This window comes from Equus asinus, chromosome 2 (assembly GCF_041296235.1).
Source record: "Equus asinus isolate D_3611 breed Donkey chromosome 2, EquAss-T2T_v2, whole genome shotgun sequence".
Taxonomy (NCBI): domain Eukaryota; kingdom Metazoa; phylum Chordata; class Mammalia; order Perissodactyla; family Equidae; genus Equus; species Equus asinus.
In genome coordinates, this window is record NC_091791.1 from 129,017,434 (window position 1) to 129,036,515 (window position 19,082).

Genomic DNA, 19,082 nt, shown 5'->3' on the forward strand with positions numbered 1-19,082 from the left:
ACACATTGCAGTCAGGCTTTTTCCATAGCCCACCATATCTTTCTTCTGGAACCCGGAGTTATGAATGACTTGGAGGGGGTTCAACAGCAGCATTCTTATGGCAAATGTGATCTTTGTTCTGATAACTAATGAAATACTTCTGACACTTAATGAAATGCCACAAGAAATGAACAAGGGCTCTTTGGAGCCTTGTCTGAGATCAGAGTAACTCAAGCTTAAAATCTGGGTCCAATCTTTCCTAACTTACAGGCAGAAACGTACATACCAGTGGGCCCAGCTCCACTACACACGCTCTCTCACTGAAAAGGGCTAGGGTTTCCAACTTAGAAACCAAAGCATATTAAAACACCGTTTATCTGGTTAGCATCAACAGGTAAGTTCTTGTCAAACAATTCAGGAACTAAGTGGAAATCCTGCTTCAGAAGGTAAAGAAAACTTGCCTTGCAGGAGGAAAACAAAAAACACCAAAAATGTGAAGTGCGCATTTCAAACAGATGTACCTGCTTTCTCTGTGAACTGCCCAGGATTGCCAGGGAGATTTTCCAAGGAGAAACACAGACAAGGCCAAAGATTTCCCTTCTGCTTGCCATGTGGTTTCTGCCCCTCTGTATGAAACAAGACTCCCTAGGTATCGACTGAGGGTCAGGAAAATGGCATGTGGCTTTGTGAAGTTTAATTAACAGCAATTTCCTACCCAGCATCACGAAGAGGCCCACTCAGCTCCACGGGCCCTCAGCACAGAAATAACGTATTGCTCCTGAGTAATTAATGATGAAATGCAAATAGCCTCCAAAGAGTGCGCAGGAAGGGAGGAGCTGAAAAAACAAATGATTCCTACCCACAGCCAGGGACAGTTCCCCAGGGAGGCGGGAATAGGGGGGTGGGGTAAAGCCTGTGATCTAGGCCTGATCTTGACCGTCCTGCTTCATAACAAATGAACATTTCAAGCAAAAACACACAAACACACATATGCACACACATACAAGAAATTACAGAAAGAGACACAGGTTCTAAAACACAAAGACTATCTAGTCAAGGATAATAAAAGAATCAAGCCATCTTGTTTGTGAACAATGTCTTCTGTTTTTTGGGTTTTTTTTTTTTTTTTGGTGACGAAGACTGACCTCGAGCTAACATCTGTGCCAATCCTCTATTTTATGTGGGATGCCGCCACAGCGTGGCTTGACAAGTCGTGCTAAGTCCCTGTCTAGGATCCAAACCTGTGAACCCCGGGCGGCTGAAGCAGAGTGTATGAACTTAACAACTACGCCACCAGGCAGGCCCCAATGTCTTCTGGTTTTTGAAGTCCACATTTTATAGTTTAGATTAAATGATTCCCAAAGGTCACCCAGTAAGCAAATGAGGCAGCTGAGGCAAGAAGTGGGGTCTAATGACTGTAGCCCGGGACCTTCTCCAAGGTAAGAAATGAGAATGTTTCCAATGAAAAAGGGCCAAGGCCCAGAGGGAGATGACAAAAGAAGGTCAGACACATTGACGGCACTTGTAAGAAAAACTCACGTCATGAGACAGAAGTCTGAACAGGGCGATTTGAAGGGTTGCGATGTCAATACATCTTGAGAGAAGAAAACCATCATATTCCAGAGCGGGTCTGAGAAGATGTCTGAGGGCTGTGTCTCCAGCCACCTTCCTCTCTTTCCATGGCTTTGGATGGCAGAATGGTGGTGGGACGTTTAGAACAGCAAGTTGGGCCTCAATAACTCATCAGTATCTAGCAAGTGACCTTAAGGAATGGAATAGGACCCCTTTATTTTACAAAACCTGTAAACTAAAAGCCAGAGAAATGAGGTGACTTGCCCAAGATTAAAGCATCTGTGAGAGTTGGGACCTGGACCCTGGACCCTGGACTAGGAATACAGAGCTCCTTATTATACGCCAGTTGCCTCGGGCATCTATTATCCTTAACTCCATTACCATCACTGTCCCTGATTAATACCACACGTCCAAAGAAGATCACTGAAGGGTAGGGTGGGGATTGCGTGGCTTTTCTCTTCTTTTTTCTGGTAAACAGTACTGCTGAATTTCCCACTGACAATAACCAGATGTGACATGGAGAAGTGGCCGGCGGTCTTACTAGCACAGAAATTGTCCTGTTACTTGGATATTTTCAAGACTCCTGAAATGCAAGTACTCCTATGATAGGCTGGATAATGTTCCCCCTACCCCAAGATGTCCACATTCTAATTCCTAGAACCTATGAATCTTACCTTTGTGGCAAAGGAACTTTGCAGGTGTGATGAAGTTAAGGATCTTGAGATGGGAGATTACCTTAGATTATCTGACAGGTCTTCATAAGAAGGAGGTAGGCAGATGAGAGTCAGTGAAGGAGATGAGATGACAGAAACAAGAGTTTGGAGTGATGGGAGGGAAGGCCTCCCTGCCAAGGAATGCAGACAGCATCTAGAAGCCAGAAAAGGGAAAGAAACAAATTTTCCCCTGAAGCCCCCAGGCGGAACGCAGCCCTGTTGACACCTTGATTTTAGACTTCTGACTCCCAGACTGTAGGAACAAATCTGCACTGTTCTACGCCACTAAGTTTGTGGCAAGTGTACAGAACCAATGGGAAACCAACACACCTATTACAGCACTAGAGGAGCAAGTCTTAGCTCCCTGGCCAGTCCACCCTGTCTTCTGAGATTTACGGAGATGGGGCAGCATAGCCAAACACCTTGAGAATCACAAGGGACCTAAGGAGCGATTTAGACCAACTACACACTGGAGACACTGTTTTGCTTTAAAACAGAAAAGAGTTGGTCATCGTGTTTATGGGGGTTGTTTTTCTCAAAGAATTTCTAGCTCAGTCCCCTCGAGACTGCTTGATAGGCCCTCCCAGGAAAGGAGCCTGTGGGCTTCCCCGTCTCGCCTGGACGCTCCCTCAGATACAGACAGTGCTCCAGCCCCAGCAGCCCATTCGACTTCCAGATCCAGATCCGGACATGGTCACCAAGCCTCCAGGCTCAGCCCTGCAGTCTGCTTCCTAGGGAACGCCCTCCACACTCCCTCACTCTGCTAAAATCCTTCTTCCTCAAAGCTCAGCTCTCTCATCATTGCCTCTGTGAAGCCTTCCCTGGCTCTGCAGTCCTCTCTCATCCCTCTTGTCCCTCCCTGCACCCTGAGCATCCCCTTCAGAGATTCCTGGGCACTTGGTCTTGTGAATGTCTGTTTGCTTGTCTACCTCCCCTACCCCACCAGCACGAGCCCCTTGAGGACAAGGAAATTTTCTTGTTCCTCTCGCGTTACCAAACCACTGCCATCTCCCATCCATACCAAGTACTTCCCAGCTCTTTGCCACTGAGAAGGGCAAACTCATCCTTCAAGGAAGTGCCCTTCACCACGAAGTTACCTTGACTCCCCACGAATTAGATCCACCTCTGGCTCCCACAGCCCTCTGCTCATCCCACAGGTAACATACTCATCACACGCCAGTATGGTGGGTATCCGTGGGCTGCTCCTTCATTCTACGTGGAGTCCTTGAAAACACACCTCCTTTACCTGTCTACCCTTCTGTGTCTAGCACAGTGCCTGGCTCACAGCAAATACTCAAGGAATGTTGAGTGAATTAAAATGAAAGCAGAGGGCCAGCCCCATGGCCAAGTGGTTAAGTTTGCACCCTCTGCTTCGGGAGCCCAGGGTTTCGCCGGTTCTGATCCTGGGGATGGACCTGGCACCGCTCATCAGGCCACAGTGAGGCAGCATTCCACATAGCACAACAAGAAGGACCTACAACTAGAATATACAACTACGTACTTGGGGGCTTTGGGGAGAAGAAGAAGAAAAAATAAAACAGCAAGAAAAATAAAATAAAAGTTCTCATCACAAGAAAAAAAATTTTTAATGAAAACAAAACACAAGAAGGTAACGCCCAGGTCATCTCTATCAATTAAGCCCTGCGATCTCACCCTCAAAAGCAAATCCCTTTATGTGAAGGATTTGCAGGGTCGGCTTCTGACTATAGCGAGTTGGTGTTTCCTCTCAGCTTCCCACATAGACTTTGGAGTTCATGCTGGAGACGGTGTCAATGTTACCGTGTAAGACTAAAAACTTGGGGGGTAGATATTGAAGAAAGATCTCACTTTTTTATCTCAGAGAGAAAAGTATTAGTTTATCAAACTTTGCTTAATAAACGTGTCACCTTTTACTTTGAAAAAGGCTTTCCAGAAGTAGTAGGCTAAGAGGAGCATGATGTAGCACAGACAGGTTTCTTTTCCTATTTTTTTTTCATTTATTTGTTTATTTTCAGATGTGCATCATAATATATTTCAAATTCTGTGAAGATTGCATCATGTTCACCACCCGAAAACTTTAGTCCATCCCCTCACACGTGAGCTTAATCACCCCTTTTCCCCTCCTCCTCCCCCGTTTCCCTATGGTAACCACCAATCCAATCTCCAATGCTATGTGTTTTTTTTTTTGTCGTTTTTATCTTCTACTTATGATTGAGATCATACGGTATTTGACTTTCTCCGTCTGACTTATTTCACTCAGCATAATACCCTCAAGTTCCATCCATGTTGTCACAAATGGCCGGATTTCATAATTTCTTATGGCTGAGTAGTAGTCCATCGTGTATAAATACCACATCTTCTTTATCCATTCGTCCCTTGATGGGCACCTAGGGTGCTTCCAAGTCTTGGCTATTGTGAATAATGCTGCAATGAACATAGGGGTGCAAGTATCTTTATGCCTTTGTGTTTTCAAGTTCTTTGGATAAATACCCAGCAGTGGGATAGCTAGCACAGACAGGTTTAACCCCTGACTCTCTTGCCTTCCTTCTGTACGACCTTGAACTAGACATTTTCTCTCTGACCCGTGAGTTTATCATCCATGAATGGAACAGTACTGGTCTACCACACCAGCGGTCAAGACAATGACATGAAATGCTGCGTGTAAAACGCCAGCCAATGTGCTCAGCATGTGGGAGGCATCCTGCCACCTTCACTGAGTACCTATGGGTGGCCCCACACTGTGCTAAGCACTTTGTACAAGTTATCCAATTCAAAGCAACCCAACGAAGCAGGTGTATTATTATCCTCATTAGGAAAAACTTAAGCAATGTCAGCAGGACACACAGCTAATAAGTGGCAGAGCTGGGCAGAGAAGCCAGACCTATCCATTCCAGAGCTGAATTCTTCTCTATCATGCATTCTGCAGCCTCTCAGGATGCGTTAGCTCCTGCTCCCCCATCATCTGAAGGTCTGGTTAAGAGACTGAAAACAAATAAAGACCAATATTTTGTTTTAAATCCAATAATTGAGAACAGACCACAAACTGCCCCTGAGATTCGGGTCTGCACAGCTTGGGCCAGAGCACCCCTGACCCAGCGAGACTACCTCCCAACAGGAGAGTAGCCAGACTCCTCTGGGATGTTCTCGGAAGCCCACCCTCCGCAGCCTCTTTCTGACACCTGAGGGATATGACACACTCCACCCAAGGGAAACAGCATCAGAGATTTTCACAGTTGTGACTTTCATGTCCTGGGCTCCTACAAGAGTCTCCAGTGGATGACAGTTTTCAACTTGCAATGCCCACTGGGGAATGGGAGGAGTGCTCCCTATCTTGAAAACCTTTGAATCAAAGCCATCAAGCATCCCATTGCCCAGATGCCAGATGGTTCACATGTGTAATGATGAGGAAAACTGGCCTATGTTGGTGAGTATAAGGAAGCCCGGTGGGAGGGAATAGCTATCTGTTGGAGGGCTCTTTGGCAAACAGGGCAGCGAAAACGTTACCTAAAGTCGTCCTCAAATAGGAATAGGTGCTGCTCTCATCTCCTGCCTTTGTGGAAGCAGAATTAAACTGGCCAATAGACATTACAACAGGTTTCTGTAAGGTTCTGTACCTGGACTCTGGACAGCAGGCACTCTCTCTGGATGCTGTTGTCGCTAGACATTGTGGGAATGGAAAGAAATTTGTCTGGTTTCCGTGTTACAAAAGGGAAGGTCCTACAGGAACAGGGGCTCCTTACAGCTTCCTCCTGTCTGCAGGGACCCATTTCCAGAAACTGAGGGGAAGGCTCTCCTACTAAGCGGTGTCTTTAATTTCACAGGTGTGAGTTGCTGCACCGCTGCATGCGCAGCCTGACTCCCCTTCTCCCCCACCTGCCCCTCCTCCTTCAGCCATCACAAGGACACAACCTTGGGCACGGAGAGAGGGAGGACTTGGTTGAGTGCATCATGGAAGCTGCTGGCCCAGACCCGCAGGCTGACTCCTCTGCAAGTCGAGAGCCTCCCCAGGCTGCCACCGCTCTGACTAAATCCCAGGGGAAGGCCACACTTTATGGAGGGCCTTTCCAAGCAGGCCACACAGAGAAAGGGCAGAGGGCAGGGTGCCGAGGCCCTGGGAATCCTTGCTGCACACAGGCTGTGCTGCCCAGAGTCCTTCCCTCCTGGATTAGACCTCAGTTCCTGGCTCCCTGTCTTCCTATGCGGCCCCAGTTCTCTACCTGATCCTTCCTGCAGAACCACAGTCCTAACTGGAACTCTCTAACACACTAATACCCAGCCTTTAAACCCATAATGGGAGGCAGAACTACAATTTATTGGGCAGTTACTATAGGCCACGAAGTATGAATATATTATCTCATTTAATCACTCAACAATCCCATGTGACAGGTATTATTACGACTCTCATTTGAAAGATGAAGCCCCTGAGGCTGAGGGAAGTTCTGTAACTTTCCTAAGCTCGGGATCCTTGGGAGAGCTCCAGTAGTGACACGCTTTCTAAGGCTTTTAGAGTACAATTTGTAGTGTGTGTGTGTGTGTATGTGTTTTAATGAGACAAAGTTCTGATATGGAAGCAAGTGGACTCAAGAAGTTTTCAGATATATTCCAGCTAAGTCAATTCTATTTATTCATCAAGGTTGGGTTCAAATCCTACTGTTCTGTGCAGTCTTCCATGACTGCTCCATCCCACAAGAATTTCCCATCTTCCTGAACTCTAGTCACATTTTTACTGTTTTCTGGCAAGTGCAGTTTTTCTTGCGTTTGTCACTGGCCCATCACCACTGAGTCACACCTCCAAGGAGAGGGACTGTGGCTTCCAATGTTTTTGAGGCCTCTTGGTGCCTAGGACTAGATGCAAAGATTTCCCTCGGTAAGAGAGCTGAACATGGCAAGGAAGAGATGCAGTTCATGTTAAGCCTTGACTACCAAATCCCACCCACTCTCAAGACCTCACTAAACTGTCCACCCTCCAAGCAGCCTTTCTGACCACACCTGCCCAAAGCAAGCAGGGTCACTTTCAAAAACACCCATTTCGGCAAAAAGAACTTTAGTGCTGAACTCCAACAGACCTACTTAGAATTCTGGCTCTGTTGCTTCTGAAGTGGTGATCTTAAGCAGTCGCTTCATTCCTCTGAGCCTCAGTTTCCTTGTCTGTAAAATGTGAATAAATATACCTGCCTCCCAGGGTTGTGTGAGCTGTAAATGTGCTGGTGCATTTGCTATGGCGGCTGCACCTATAAGACATGCTCCAAAATGGCGGCCACAGTCATTGCCATTACTATGTCATCATACTGCCTGTGTGGAAGGCATTCACATACATGTCTTTCCTAACGTTCTAGAGCAGTGGTTCTCAAACTCTGGAATACATCAGAATCATTTAAAATGAAGCTACCTAGATCACACCACAGACTACACAACAGAATCCCCACTAAGCAGGGGAGACAGTGGGGACCAGGTAGCTCTACTTTTAACAAGCCTCCCCATCCCACTGCAAGTGATTCTGATGTGTGCTCACCAAACTTGGAAAGTTCTGTGAGACAACATTTGATTCCCAATTTCTTTTCCAGGGAACCTTGAGGCTCCAAAGAGGTACCTCCAGACTCATGGTTCCCAACTTTGGGCACAATCCCCAGAGATTCGGATGTTGGTTTGGGATGTGACCAGAGTGTCATGATTTCTAAAAAAATGAGCAGAGGATTCCAATGGGCAGCCAAGGTTGAAAACCACTGCTCCATTTGATCTAGACCCTGGGGTTCTATAATGATGCCTCTGAGGATGGAAGCAGAGCAGCTCAGCTTTTGTCCGTGTGACAAACTGAGCCTCTAAGTAAGACCGATTTCACAGAAAGGATTCTCATGCTTAAAAAATAGTAAGTTTGCAACCAGCTGCTCTAGTCTGTCAGTAAGAGCCTTGAGGCCCCACAACTTGTTTTTTATTCCCCTTTCTGTTGGTCACAGGGCCTTACAACGTAGTAGATGCTTAATAAATATTTGTTGGAAGGTTGAATAGTTTTGTTTTTTTGTTATCTGGCTCCAATTAAGTTTTCAGTTGCCTAGCATAACAATCTAACAGTTTCTTAAACACCTAAGCCCGAAGAGCCTTCACCTCAAACCTGAAACAGAGAGTGGGGCAGCCAGCCATCTGCAGAACATGCTGACATTTCTTCTGGGGTCACATATACTATGCAAGTTCCTAATGACTGATAAATATAAGCAAACGTGATTTTCGTCAGCTGGGAAGAGCGTGACATTTGTCAGCAGTGCGGGCCTCCCAGACTAATATTTGGATTGTTTCATCTGAAACTGTCAAATTACAAGAGCATGATAAAAATTTGTAGGAACTTTATAGTAAACAGTAACTGGCCCCTTGTCAATAAGTTAGAAGAAAAAAATTTCCTGCTGCCAAAACGCGTGGGGTGGAATGCCTGCAGCCCAGGCCGGCAGCCAACACGAGCCTGTTCCCTCGGCAGCTCTCCTAGGTTCTAACCACAGAGGCTGTAAGAGAAATCCCCGAGTACTCCAGCGATCTGGGAGTCAGCGGCATCTTCGAATCGCAGCTTTTCCAAGGCTCGAGGACTCCAGGTAGTAGTTTAACCTCTCAGGGCCTCAGATTGCTCGTGTGTAACATTTCCTTCATCAGATCCTTAGAGCCATGACTGTCTAGGTTCGAATTCTAACTCTTCACGTACCAGCTGTGTGGCCTTAGGCAAGTTACTCCACTTCTGTGGGCTTCAGTTTCCTCATTCCTAAAATGAGGATAATATTAACATCCATCTCATGTCAATGTAAAGAGACAGGAACAGTGCCTGGTATAGAATAGGTATTCAATAAGCCTTAGCTACTATAAATCTGCAATTCTGCAACCAACAGTTTGGAAAACTAAGTTTTTGTCTCTCTCTCTTTTTTTTTTTAAAATGTTTTTGTCAGTTTGGTGTCAAAACTTATTGGGCAGCAAACCTGAACTTAATGGACATTAAGGTCCATTAAGTTCTATTTATGGTCTTTTTTTATCCTACCTGATGTAAACATTCATGTTGCATTGCAAAAATAATAATGTGTTTGATAATGGGATGCTGGCCCACACCACAGAAGGAATGCCATTAATATGTGCACTATGCCCTGAATTACCTTTCTAAAACCTCAACAGTTCTGAATGGTGAAACACACTGGCCATAAGCATTTCAGATGAGAGACTAGGGAGCTATGTTATTACGGTTGGGGTTGCGATGAAAGGAGAGAACATACATCAAGCCCTCGGCACTAGGACTGGTAGCAGACCCCAGTCCCAGAGTGATGTTGGAGGATGCTTAGCTTTTACACAAGATGAGAGAAAGAAAGAAGCATACTCTCCCAGCTGATCTTTCTCTTTTACTCTCCCATTGACAGGACATGCCAGGCCTCGAAACTCACAATTCTTCACTTCTCTCTTCTATCTACCCAAGTTTGGTTTATTTTTCACAATTCGTCTAAAACACCTTCTCTGTGAAATGGTCCTCTCTCTCCAAACTCCTACTGATCAGGTCAAGAGCATGCAGCTGGGGAGGGTAGATGGGTTGCATCTCCTACCCACCTCCAGGTGTCTGGCAGTGACAGCCCACAGCAGATGGCTGAGAAGGACTCTCATGGTAGCATCTAACCACAGTGGGAGAGGGTGGCCATCGCTGTCGATGTCTGAACTGCAAGTGACAAGAGGGGCAAGGCAGCCCACCTGACACGCATGTGTCCTGCCTGGGATGGGCATTAACTTGGCTTGACGACTAAATTATACATTTCTTTAGCACAGAGAGCATATCGTACACTTTTTGCTCTTCCTGTAAATGTTTGTTTGTTGTTGTTATTGCTTTTGTATTATTAATACAAAATATATTAACATTCTCTCAGACTCCTTCATGGACCTAGGGTACCCAACAAATATTGTTGAATGCTGAGGAATCTGTAAATATCAGCTAATTCACTGACAAGCTCTCCTCAGCCCCTATATACCTGCCTTTCCCATGGGCACTGCCTAGTTTGGCATATTTATGCCGGCCTAGCCATGGCAGGCTCTTTAGAGCTATACAACTATTTTGACACCACTGTGCCATCTCTGGAGTTTATATTTTATAAGACTCTAAAAAATGTCTAGGTCCTTAATTAGATCCTCAAAGCAGTGTGCTCACTCAAAATTCTTTGGAGAAACTTTCTAGCAAAGTTCATAGAATCCTGAAACCCACAGCCAGGGAGCATCTAAAGCTCCAGACATCTAACCTGTCCAGTGATTAGAAACTTCTATCGGCTCTTGGATTAGAAGCCTCCTTGTCTTGTGTCCTCAGCTCAGATCCACACAGCCTGTGGCCAGATCTCTCTCTTTCCCCCTGCACCTGGGGAGCACTGGAGCCGAGGTCTCCCAGCTCCAGGTCCCCTTCTACTTTCACTTCGCTGCAGGGCCTCCCTAAGGTTGATGTCTAAGGGCATTCCTAGAATTAGCTTCACTTTAAAGACTATTCAGAACCTCAGAGTGAGGTGGGAGTGGCCTCAACGCTTTACAAGGCTGCAAAATAAATCAAAAGATGAAAGGAGATATGTGGAGCCAAGAATTCCTCCCCACCCGGCAAAGCAACGCTTCAGCCCCGCAATTTAGTGCAGCGCGCGCCGCACATCCGGGCAGGATCAGGGACAGTGGTGGGAGGGCGGGGTGCGGAGGGCGTGTACCTTCTTTCCGCCGCGGGCTCGCGGCCGCGGGGCTGCGGGTGCCGGCTGCCCCGCAGCACTGGGCCCTGGCGGCTGGCGTTGAGGCCGGCCGGCGCGCGCGGCTCCTCGCGGCTCCGGTGCAGCGGCACCGACGTGCGCACGGCCGACACCACGTGGCCCGCGAAGGCGCGCGCGGGGGCTCCGGGCCGCGGGCCAGTGCGCGCGCGGTATGAGCCGGGCAGGCAGGGCCGCGTCTGCTCCATCACGCCGCCGCTGCAGCTGCGCGAGCAGGCGGACCAGGGCCCCCAGGCGCCCCAGACGCCCGGGGCGCCTCCGCCGCCGTCCTCCTGCGCGCCTTCGGCCGCCGCCACCATCCGCTGCGGGACCTGCGGAGACAGAGACTGGTTAGGGGACCAGAACACCCGCTCCTGCTTCACCCTCCAAAGCTTTGGATAGCCTGAAAGGCTTCTTCATTAGGCACAAGTCGGCATAGGGCCTGTTTTAAAATCTGAAGAACGAAATGAACATAATACGGCCTAGGTTATATTTGTCTTTATACCAACACTCATGAAGTATAATTTTATTTATTTTTCAATGGAGGAAGGGACACAAAAGCAAAAGACCCTAGGGCCCACAAAAGTCCTAATTCGGTCCTTGCTTTGGGTACCATGGCCGTGGAGAGTTCAACATGGTGCCCTCACCTCTTACTGAGGCTTACCCCCCAGGAGTCCCCCTTAACCTCCAGCTTAGGTCCTTGGGCTTCAGGCCTCAGGGACTTCCGTTAAGCTCCTGGGAACGCCGGAAGCCCCGTGCCTCCACTCAATGAAGGCAATGGGACACCACAGTTTAGAGGCCCGGCTGCAGAGCCAGGTGCCAAGTGTCACATCCCTGTCACCACTTCTGGCAGTGTGACGGGGAAGTTTCTGAACCTCTCAGAGCCTCACTGTGTTCTCAGAAAGATGGGACTTCATAAGGATGTAAAGAGATTTGAGCCAGGTCATCGTTGTGCCTAGCAGGGAGCTTGGCACTGAATACTTACTTGTTAGTAACCATGATGATAATTTTTCCTGCTTCCATGGTGAATCAGAAGTGAAAAGTGTCAGAAAGTTTTACGGTTCTATCCAGAGGGTGATTCTACATTCCCATTCGTTTAATTGGTCATTTCACTGACACCTACTATGCCAGACACGTGCTAAGCGTGGGTACACAGCGTTCCTTCACTCTGCAGACATGCTCTGAGCACCAGCTGTATGCCAGCACTGAGCTAGGCCTGAGGGCGAGGAGCAAAGCACCCCAGGTCCACAGAGACAGCCCGGACCCCGCAGCAGAAGAGCTGTGTGCAGCTAGTACGCGACTGGGGGAGGCTCCTGGGGAACTGGCTGCCCTGACTGATCGGGGTGAGGAGGGGGTGGGGTGAGGGTTTAAGAAGGCCACAGAGGAGGATCACCGTAATAGCTGTAATTACTCAGGCGCCCACTCGGTGCCAGGTGCCAGATAACTAGGGTAATCTCTAGTCCTCACGGCAGCCCTGGTTACTGCCATTCTCACCTTTCAGAGGTAAGGTTTCACAACTGAGGTTCAGAGACTGTGACCCGCCCCACTCATGGTGCTGCAGCCGGGTTTGGACTCAGCTCCCAGCACCCGCAGCTCCAGCACTCCCTGCTCTCTCCCAGCAGACAACTACTCTTGCACTTCTGGATCCTTCTCCTGGAATGTCCTTCCTACCCGTCAGACACTGAGCAACACTATGACTTTCCATAGAATGTGGGTTTTCACTGAACCTCGGGCTTTCATCTGAAGTGCAAAAATGCCTCCAGACTACCTCGACTTTTGTTTGTTTTAGATCTTGGGTTTTGGCAGCATTATTCAGCCCAAGAACTCTAAGACCTTTTACAGTTGCCCTTCTCCTCTGTCCCCACAGTACCCCTGAGCAGTGAGAAGCTCCAGGGATTGTGTTCCCCTTTGTATGAACAAACCTGAGAAGCCTGAACTCCTTCGTAACCACAGGGAAATGAGAGATGGAGCTAAGATTACCTCAGAGGGTGGCTGTGAGGACTTGACGAGGAACCCCCCCGCGCCCCGCCATGAAGTGCCTGAGGTAAGTGCTCACTAAGTGTTGGCCATTGCTGTAGTTGGCAGTGTAGTCACTAAAAGCGAGGGCTCAGCTCTTAGGTAGAGTCTTTGCTCCCAGTAATCAGTCCCCCTGAAGCCACGGGGCTTGTTTCATTGAGGCCACTTTCCTTGTACAGAGTGGTCTCTGGGTGACCTTTATAGCTTAAGGTGGGTTCCTGAAGGTTCAGGGAGTAACTGAGGCAGGATGAGTGACAGAGCTGAGGGAACCGAGGGAGCAAGCAAGTATCTAACCAGACGGTTGGGCTCAGAGCTGGATGTCAGACCACCAGGCTACAGGAGCCATGGTCAAAGAGCTAGGGCGAGAGGTCAGTGGCAATGTGGGGTGGAGCCAGCAGGAGATGGGGTCAGAGTAAGGACAAGACAGAAGGTTCTCTGACAGGAGGGCTGCAGTTCCTTACAGCCACTGTGTGGGCAGCAGGAGGAGGGGGAATGAGAGCACGAAGCAAGTACATTCAACTCAACACTACTAAATTGGGGACCCAAGAGCTATTTGCCTGCTTATAAATATAAAACAAAACAAACAAACTAACCGGCTTTTGTTCTTTCTTTTCCTTCCTCACATGTCCTGATTTATTAATATCAAACTGATGGCGGATTCACTGAGGTGGCTGGAAAAAAAAGTGCCAAATCAGACTACAGTCTTGACATATAAAGTAATGCCTGAAGTGTGTGTAGTGGGTTGAATGGTGGCCCTCTCCAAAAAATATGTCCGTGCCCTAACCCCCAGAACTTGTGAATATGACCTTACTTGGAAAAAGGGTGATTGCAGATGTAATTAAGTTAAGGATCTTAAGATGAGATCCTCCTGGATTTTCCGGGTGGGCCCTAAATCCAATGGCAAGTGTCCTCATAAGACACAGAAGAGAAGACACAGACACAGAGGAGAAGCCATGCGACCACTGAGGCAGAGGCTGGAGTGACGCAGCCACAAGCAGGAATGCCGGGAGCCACCACAAGCTGAAAGAAGCAAGGAAGGATTTTCCTCTGTGACTGGAAAGAGGGTGGCCCTAGAAACACCTTGATTTTGAGCTTCAGGCCTCCAGAACTCTGAGGGAGTAAATTTCTGTTGTTTCAAGCCACCAAGTTTGTGGTAATTTGTTACAGCCACCCTAGGGATCTAACACCCTGGGTTTCAGACTCTGAGGTAAACCTCAGAGGACTCTTCTGCATAAAGTATCTGTATTATTCCTTTTTAGATGAGAAGAACTCTGCATTTAGAGAGACAAAGTGACAAGCCTGGGGTCCCAGAGCTGGTAGGTTGCAGAATAGGGATTGGCCCAGAGTCTGGCTCCAAACCCTGCTCTTATCCGCTGTGTTACTCTCTCTTCCTGCCCCTTGATGCCTTTCTTACCCTAATGGCTGCTAGGTCGGGCCCAGGTCAAGACCAGGCCCAGCTCCGAGAGCCTTCCTTTTCCTCCCTATGGTTTGAATTCCAGGCACGCAATATTTCAATATTTTCTTTATTCTCTCATGAATCTTTTTGTACAGAAACATTTGGTCCCTGTGGGACTAACACAGTGTTGGTACTTCCAGGACAAGGAAGATAAGTGGACATGTATTTGCCAAGCACCCTCTCTGGGTCCAGCACAGGGCAGACAGCTCACGTGCACAGGGACGGGCTCTATGGCATGGGCACCACTAGCTTCAGGTTACACCTTTCAGGACCCCTCAGGCCACTGTGGGAGGCCAGTGTTAATTTGACCCTTTTACAAGGCAGAAACCGAGGCCCCAAAAGGCTGTATGACTTGCCCAGAGTCGCAGGCTCGTGAGGGGTACAGACAGGACTAAAACTGAGGAATCCTGGCTCCTACTCTAGTGTCCTTTTTTTTGCCTGCAGTATGTTGCCTTCCTGGCTGTGTTGTTGGTGAAAAACAGAAGAGTGAAATGAGTAGAAATAAATCCATTTTGATAGTTCTAGTAGAAGGATAATCAGGATAAACCAGCAAAGGCAGAAGTCTGTTTCTGGCACAGTTAGGGATTTCAGTTATCCACCCCCTCCTGATTTCTCATTAACACAGATAACTTAGGCACTGTCTCTAATATTTGGATTAGACATGCCGCTATCCTAAAAATCCACTTCCTAGAACTAATCCCACCCTTAATTTCCTATTGCCAAATTTGGCAGGGTCCCTGGAGAAAGAAAACATGAAACCACATTCCATCCTATTCTATTCATAAGAATTCTCTATTATAGTTGAATTATGGCGAGTGACTTGAAATTCCATCTCAGTCCCCATGGTGAGAATCTGAGGACATGCTCCAGAATTGTGTTTTCATAGTACACAGCCAGAAACAAACAAACGAAAAAACAGAAGAACAGAGAGGAAGGAAGGAAGGAAATACAGAGAAAGAGAAAGAGAAAGGAAGGAAGGAAAATCAAAGGAAAAATAAAGGGAGGAGGGCTTCGGATGTCAGCCTCCTTGTGCCTCAGCCTCCCATCCTCCCTCCACAGCTTCCCAACCCTCCGAATGACCCTGCTCCCTCCTTCTTTCCTGATTGGCGGCAAGATGGGAAAACTTCCAAGTGTTCTGAGACATAATATTCCTAACATTAGGACTAGCTAAGAGGACCTCTGTTAGTCAGTGACAAACAGCAAAATCAAAGAATAAATCACGGTAAGAGACAAAAACAAATAGTGGAAACTCAAAGCCTTGTAAGCTGCCAGAACATTGCCGCTTCCTCAATACACAGAGGACATATAAAGACTGAAGCAGAAAACCTGAGGTGCTTCTCAAGTGCACCCTGAACTGCTAATTTTCCTCATTTATAAAGAGGTCTAATAAATCCGTAAGAAAAAGCCAAAAAACCCAATGGAAATAGGGACAAAGGGCATGAACGGGTAGTTTGCAGTTGTTATGAACTGAATGTTTCTGTCCCCCTTAAAATCCACATGCTGAGGCCCTAACGCCCACTGTGCTGGTACCTGGAGTCAGGGCCTTTGGAGGTTAATTAGATTTAGACGATGTTATGTGGTTGGAACCCCCATGATGGGATTAGAGTCCTTATTAGAAGAGGAAGAAAGACCAGAGCTCTCTCATGTGAGGACATAGCAAGAAGCCAGCCATCTACAAACCAGGAGGAGAGCCCTCACTGGGGAACCCAAGCTGACAGCATCTTGATCTTGGATTTCCCAAACTCCAGAACTGTGAGAAATAAATTCACCCAGTCTATGGTATTTTGTTATGGCAGCCTGATCTGCCTAATATAACAGGAAAATAAACACAATATATGAAAACTGTTTAACATCACATATAATCAAACAAATGTAAAATAAAACAACAGAATTCCATTTTATACCCATTAGATTGGTAAAGATTATAAAGTTTGACAATACTGCTTTGGCAAGAATGTTCAGCGCTAATGGGAGTCTAAATTGAGGCAACTTCTTTGGAGGGAACTTTGCAATACCTATCAAAATTTTAAATGCACATATCCTTTAGCCTGGGAGCTTTACTTTTAGTAGTTGACCCTATAGATACACTCAAAACTAGTGCGTAAAGTTGTGTATATAAAAACTTTCACTGCATCATTTTTTGTAAGAACAAAACCAAAAAAAATTGGAAACAACCTAAATGTCCCTGAATAGGAGCTTGGTTAAACAAAATCTAGTCTGTCCAAACAATGCAATGCAATTTACCTGGTAGAGTAAGGTAGACTTATGTCTGTTAAAGTGGATAGCTCTCCATAATATATTAATTGGTGAAGGAAAAAAACAACCTAGAGGTAGAAGAGTATACAGAGAATGACTATTTGTAGATATCTCTCTTTAAGCATTAGGTTGAAGCATAAATAATTACTGATATGTTACCATTTTTGATCTACGAAAATGCAACTTCATGAGTCATAGTTTCAAATGACTCACATGATTCAACCTAATATGAGTAGTTCCCTGACCCTGGCAATGGAAATAGCCCAGTTAAAAAATCTTTCCCCACCAAACTGGGCAGCAGGAATGAAAAAGCAGAACACAGTGTGGCCTCCTCATCCACCTACCACCTCCGTCATACAACTAGCTGGTTGCCCCAGGGGCTCACCTAACAGCTTGGAGCAGCTGGCAGGCCACAGCTATCAGCAGATGTTTAACAAATGACACCAACACCAACCACCATTTATTTAGTAGAGAATATTAGCAAAGGGCTAATTGCTTTATATGTATTATCTAACTTAATCCTCAAAAGAGCTACATGAAGAGAAAGAAGAGCTGTTTAAGACTAACAAAAGCATCCCTTATATGCCTGAACTACTTTAACACAAGCCCTACATCTGATACTCACAGGATTTCATCCTGATTTCAACGATTTTTACTTTCACTTTGCAGATGTGGTCACTGAGGTACAGAGTGTTCTGGTGGATGAAGCATGGACTTTGAAAATACATATAAGAGACAAAATAATGCAAATCTGACTGTTGTTAGGTAGATGAAATGAAATAACAAAGTAAAGCATCAAACGCACTGCCAGTCACCCAGCAGGAACATAAGAGACCTGCATTTCATCCCTTCCCTGGGAAACATATGTCACCAATCAAAATTAGAATGTGTAAGAAGCAGATCCACCCCTCGAACCAAACCGGTGCTCTCTCCATTCCACTGGAGGTTTTAAAGAATAGGGCCAGGGTGGGTGTAGGCGTAAGATAACAGAACTAAAAGAGAAGCTTTTTCAAAGTACAAATACCCTGTTATGCCCCTTCTTCCAGAGATTATGATATGTCCTGCCTGGGGTGAGGCTAGGGTCAAGGGAGATGAGTGTATTTTGGATGAAGCGCTCCAAATCTTCTAACATCCCCTTCGTCATATAAAAACGACTGCTAGATATTATGGTGCCTCTCTAAACAGGCACTGTGGGGCATGAGTCAGGGAGCAGAAAAAAGGGAAGGCACTCAGAGATGTCAGAGAATCAGGGTAGTCACATCCCTGTTTCACTCAACTTGGGTCGTGTAAAAGAAGAGACTGGCAGAGCTAGAGGGGAAACTGAAATCCCCCAAAGATTTTGGGTTTGGAGCTAGATGCTGTTACTACTGACACTTTGGGGTTGGTTGTATGGAAATTAAAATTAGGCAGGGAAATTCATGTAAACGTATATTAATGGGAAGATGTGTGTGTAGGGCAGCCTGGCAATCATTTTTCTTTCTCTGGGTCCTTTAGGAAATCATTCTTCCACACTGGATAAAGTGTGGTGAGAATGTATTCAGGGGCCCTGCCTGCTGAAGCCAAGGTAGGCAATGTGGGCCAGTTGGACACTCCCTCCCTGCAATGTGAATCTCTAGTAGAGTGACCAAGAGACTAGAAATGGCTTTGGGTCCTTTGTTCCAGCAGCAGCTCCCCTGACCCCACTGTTTATGCTCTAAGAACATTCCTGTTGCTCTCTGGCCTGCTTCAATGCCCACCGGCTTCCTAGGTTGGTTCGACTAAAGTCCCTACTACTCATGTTAATTTCTGTTGCTTGCAGTAAAGAACCCTAAATGATATCTAAATGATTGCAAATATTACAATATACACATAAAGTATGGTGACCAAGATAATGTGAAATAAGCCAAGCCAGGTCTGCCTTTGGCACAGGACTTGAGGGGAGAGAAAGCAGTGACTGGGATGATCAAAGGTGGTCTGGACTTGGCAGAAGCCTTGGATTGAGGGAGTCCAGGGCTGGAGAATTCATATAGAGACAGTAGCTGACCACAGTCAGCATAACTAGAGAAGCAAGGTTTCCATGAAACAGGATGGGCTGAGTGAATGAGACGTTCAAGGGTCAGACAGCAAGTGAGTTTAGAGAAGAGTAGGAGAAGCAACAATCAGAGCGATTGTGTCTGTTTTATTTCATCATAATCCTTTTAAGGGGGATGAACATATAAGACCAAAATAGAAGGACGGTCAAGCAAATTAGAGCTTAATTACTCAATGAAATATCACAATCGTGAACAATAAAGAGCAATATGGAAATAATTTTGTAACATAATATTAAGTGAAAAATGCCAAATACAATCTTGTAACTATACCATGATCATAATAATGTAAAGATTCTGTTGGCATATGAACAAAGCCTAG

At 46.5% G+C, this 19,082-nt stretch overlaps 1 protein-coding gene across 5 annotated transcripts in view; it reads right to left on the minus strand.

Annotated features, from left to right (window-relative positions):
- THSD4 (thrombospondin type 1 domain containing 4) overlaps positions 1 to 19,082 on the minus strand; it is a 546,849-nt gene that overhangs the window by 448,446 nt on the left and 79,321 nt on the right. For 3 of the 5 annotated variants that reach the window (XM_070498910.1, XM_070498902.1, XM_070498906.1), the window contains 2 exons: positions 10,931 to 11,295; positions 2,287 to 2,418 (listed from right to left, as the gene is read on the minus strand). In XM_070498910.1, the coding sequence (XP_070355011.1) occupies positions 2,287 to 2,418; positions 10,931 to 11,295 (497 nt within the window). Of the gene's footprint in view, positions 1 to 2,286; positions 2,419 to 10,930; positions 11,296 to 13,572; positions 13,651 to 19,082 lie in introns of all 5 variants that reach the window. The other 2 variants (XM_070498915.1, XM_044764622.2) reach the window with 2 other exon arrangements.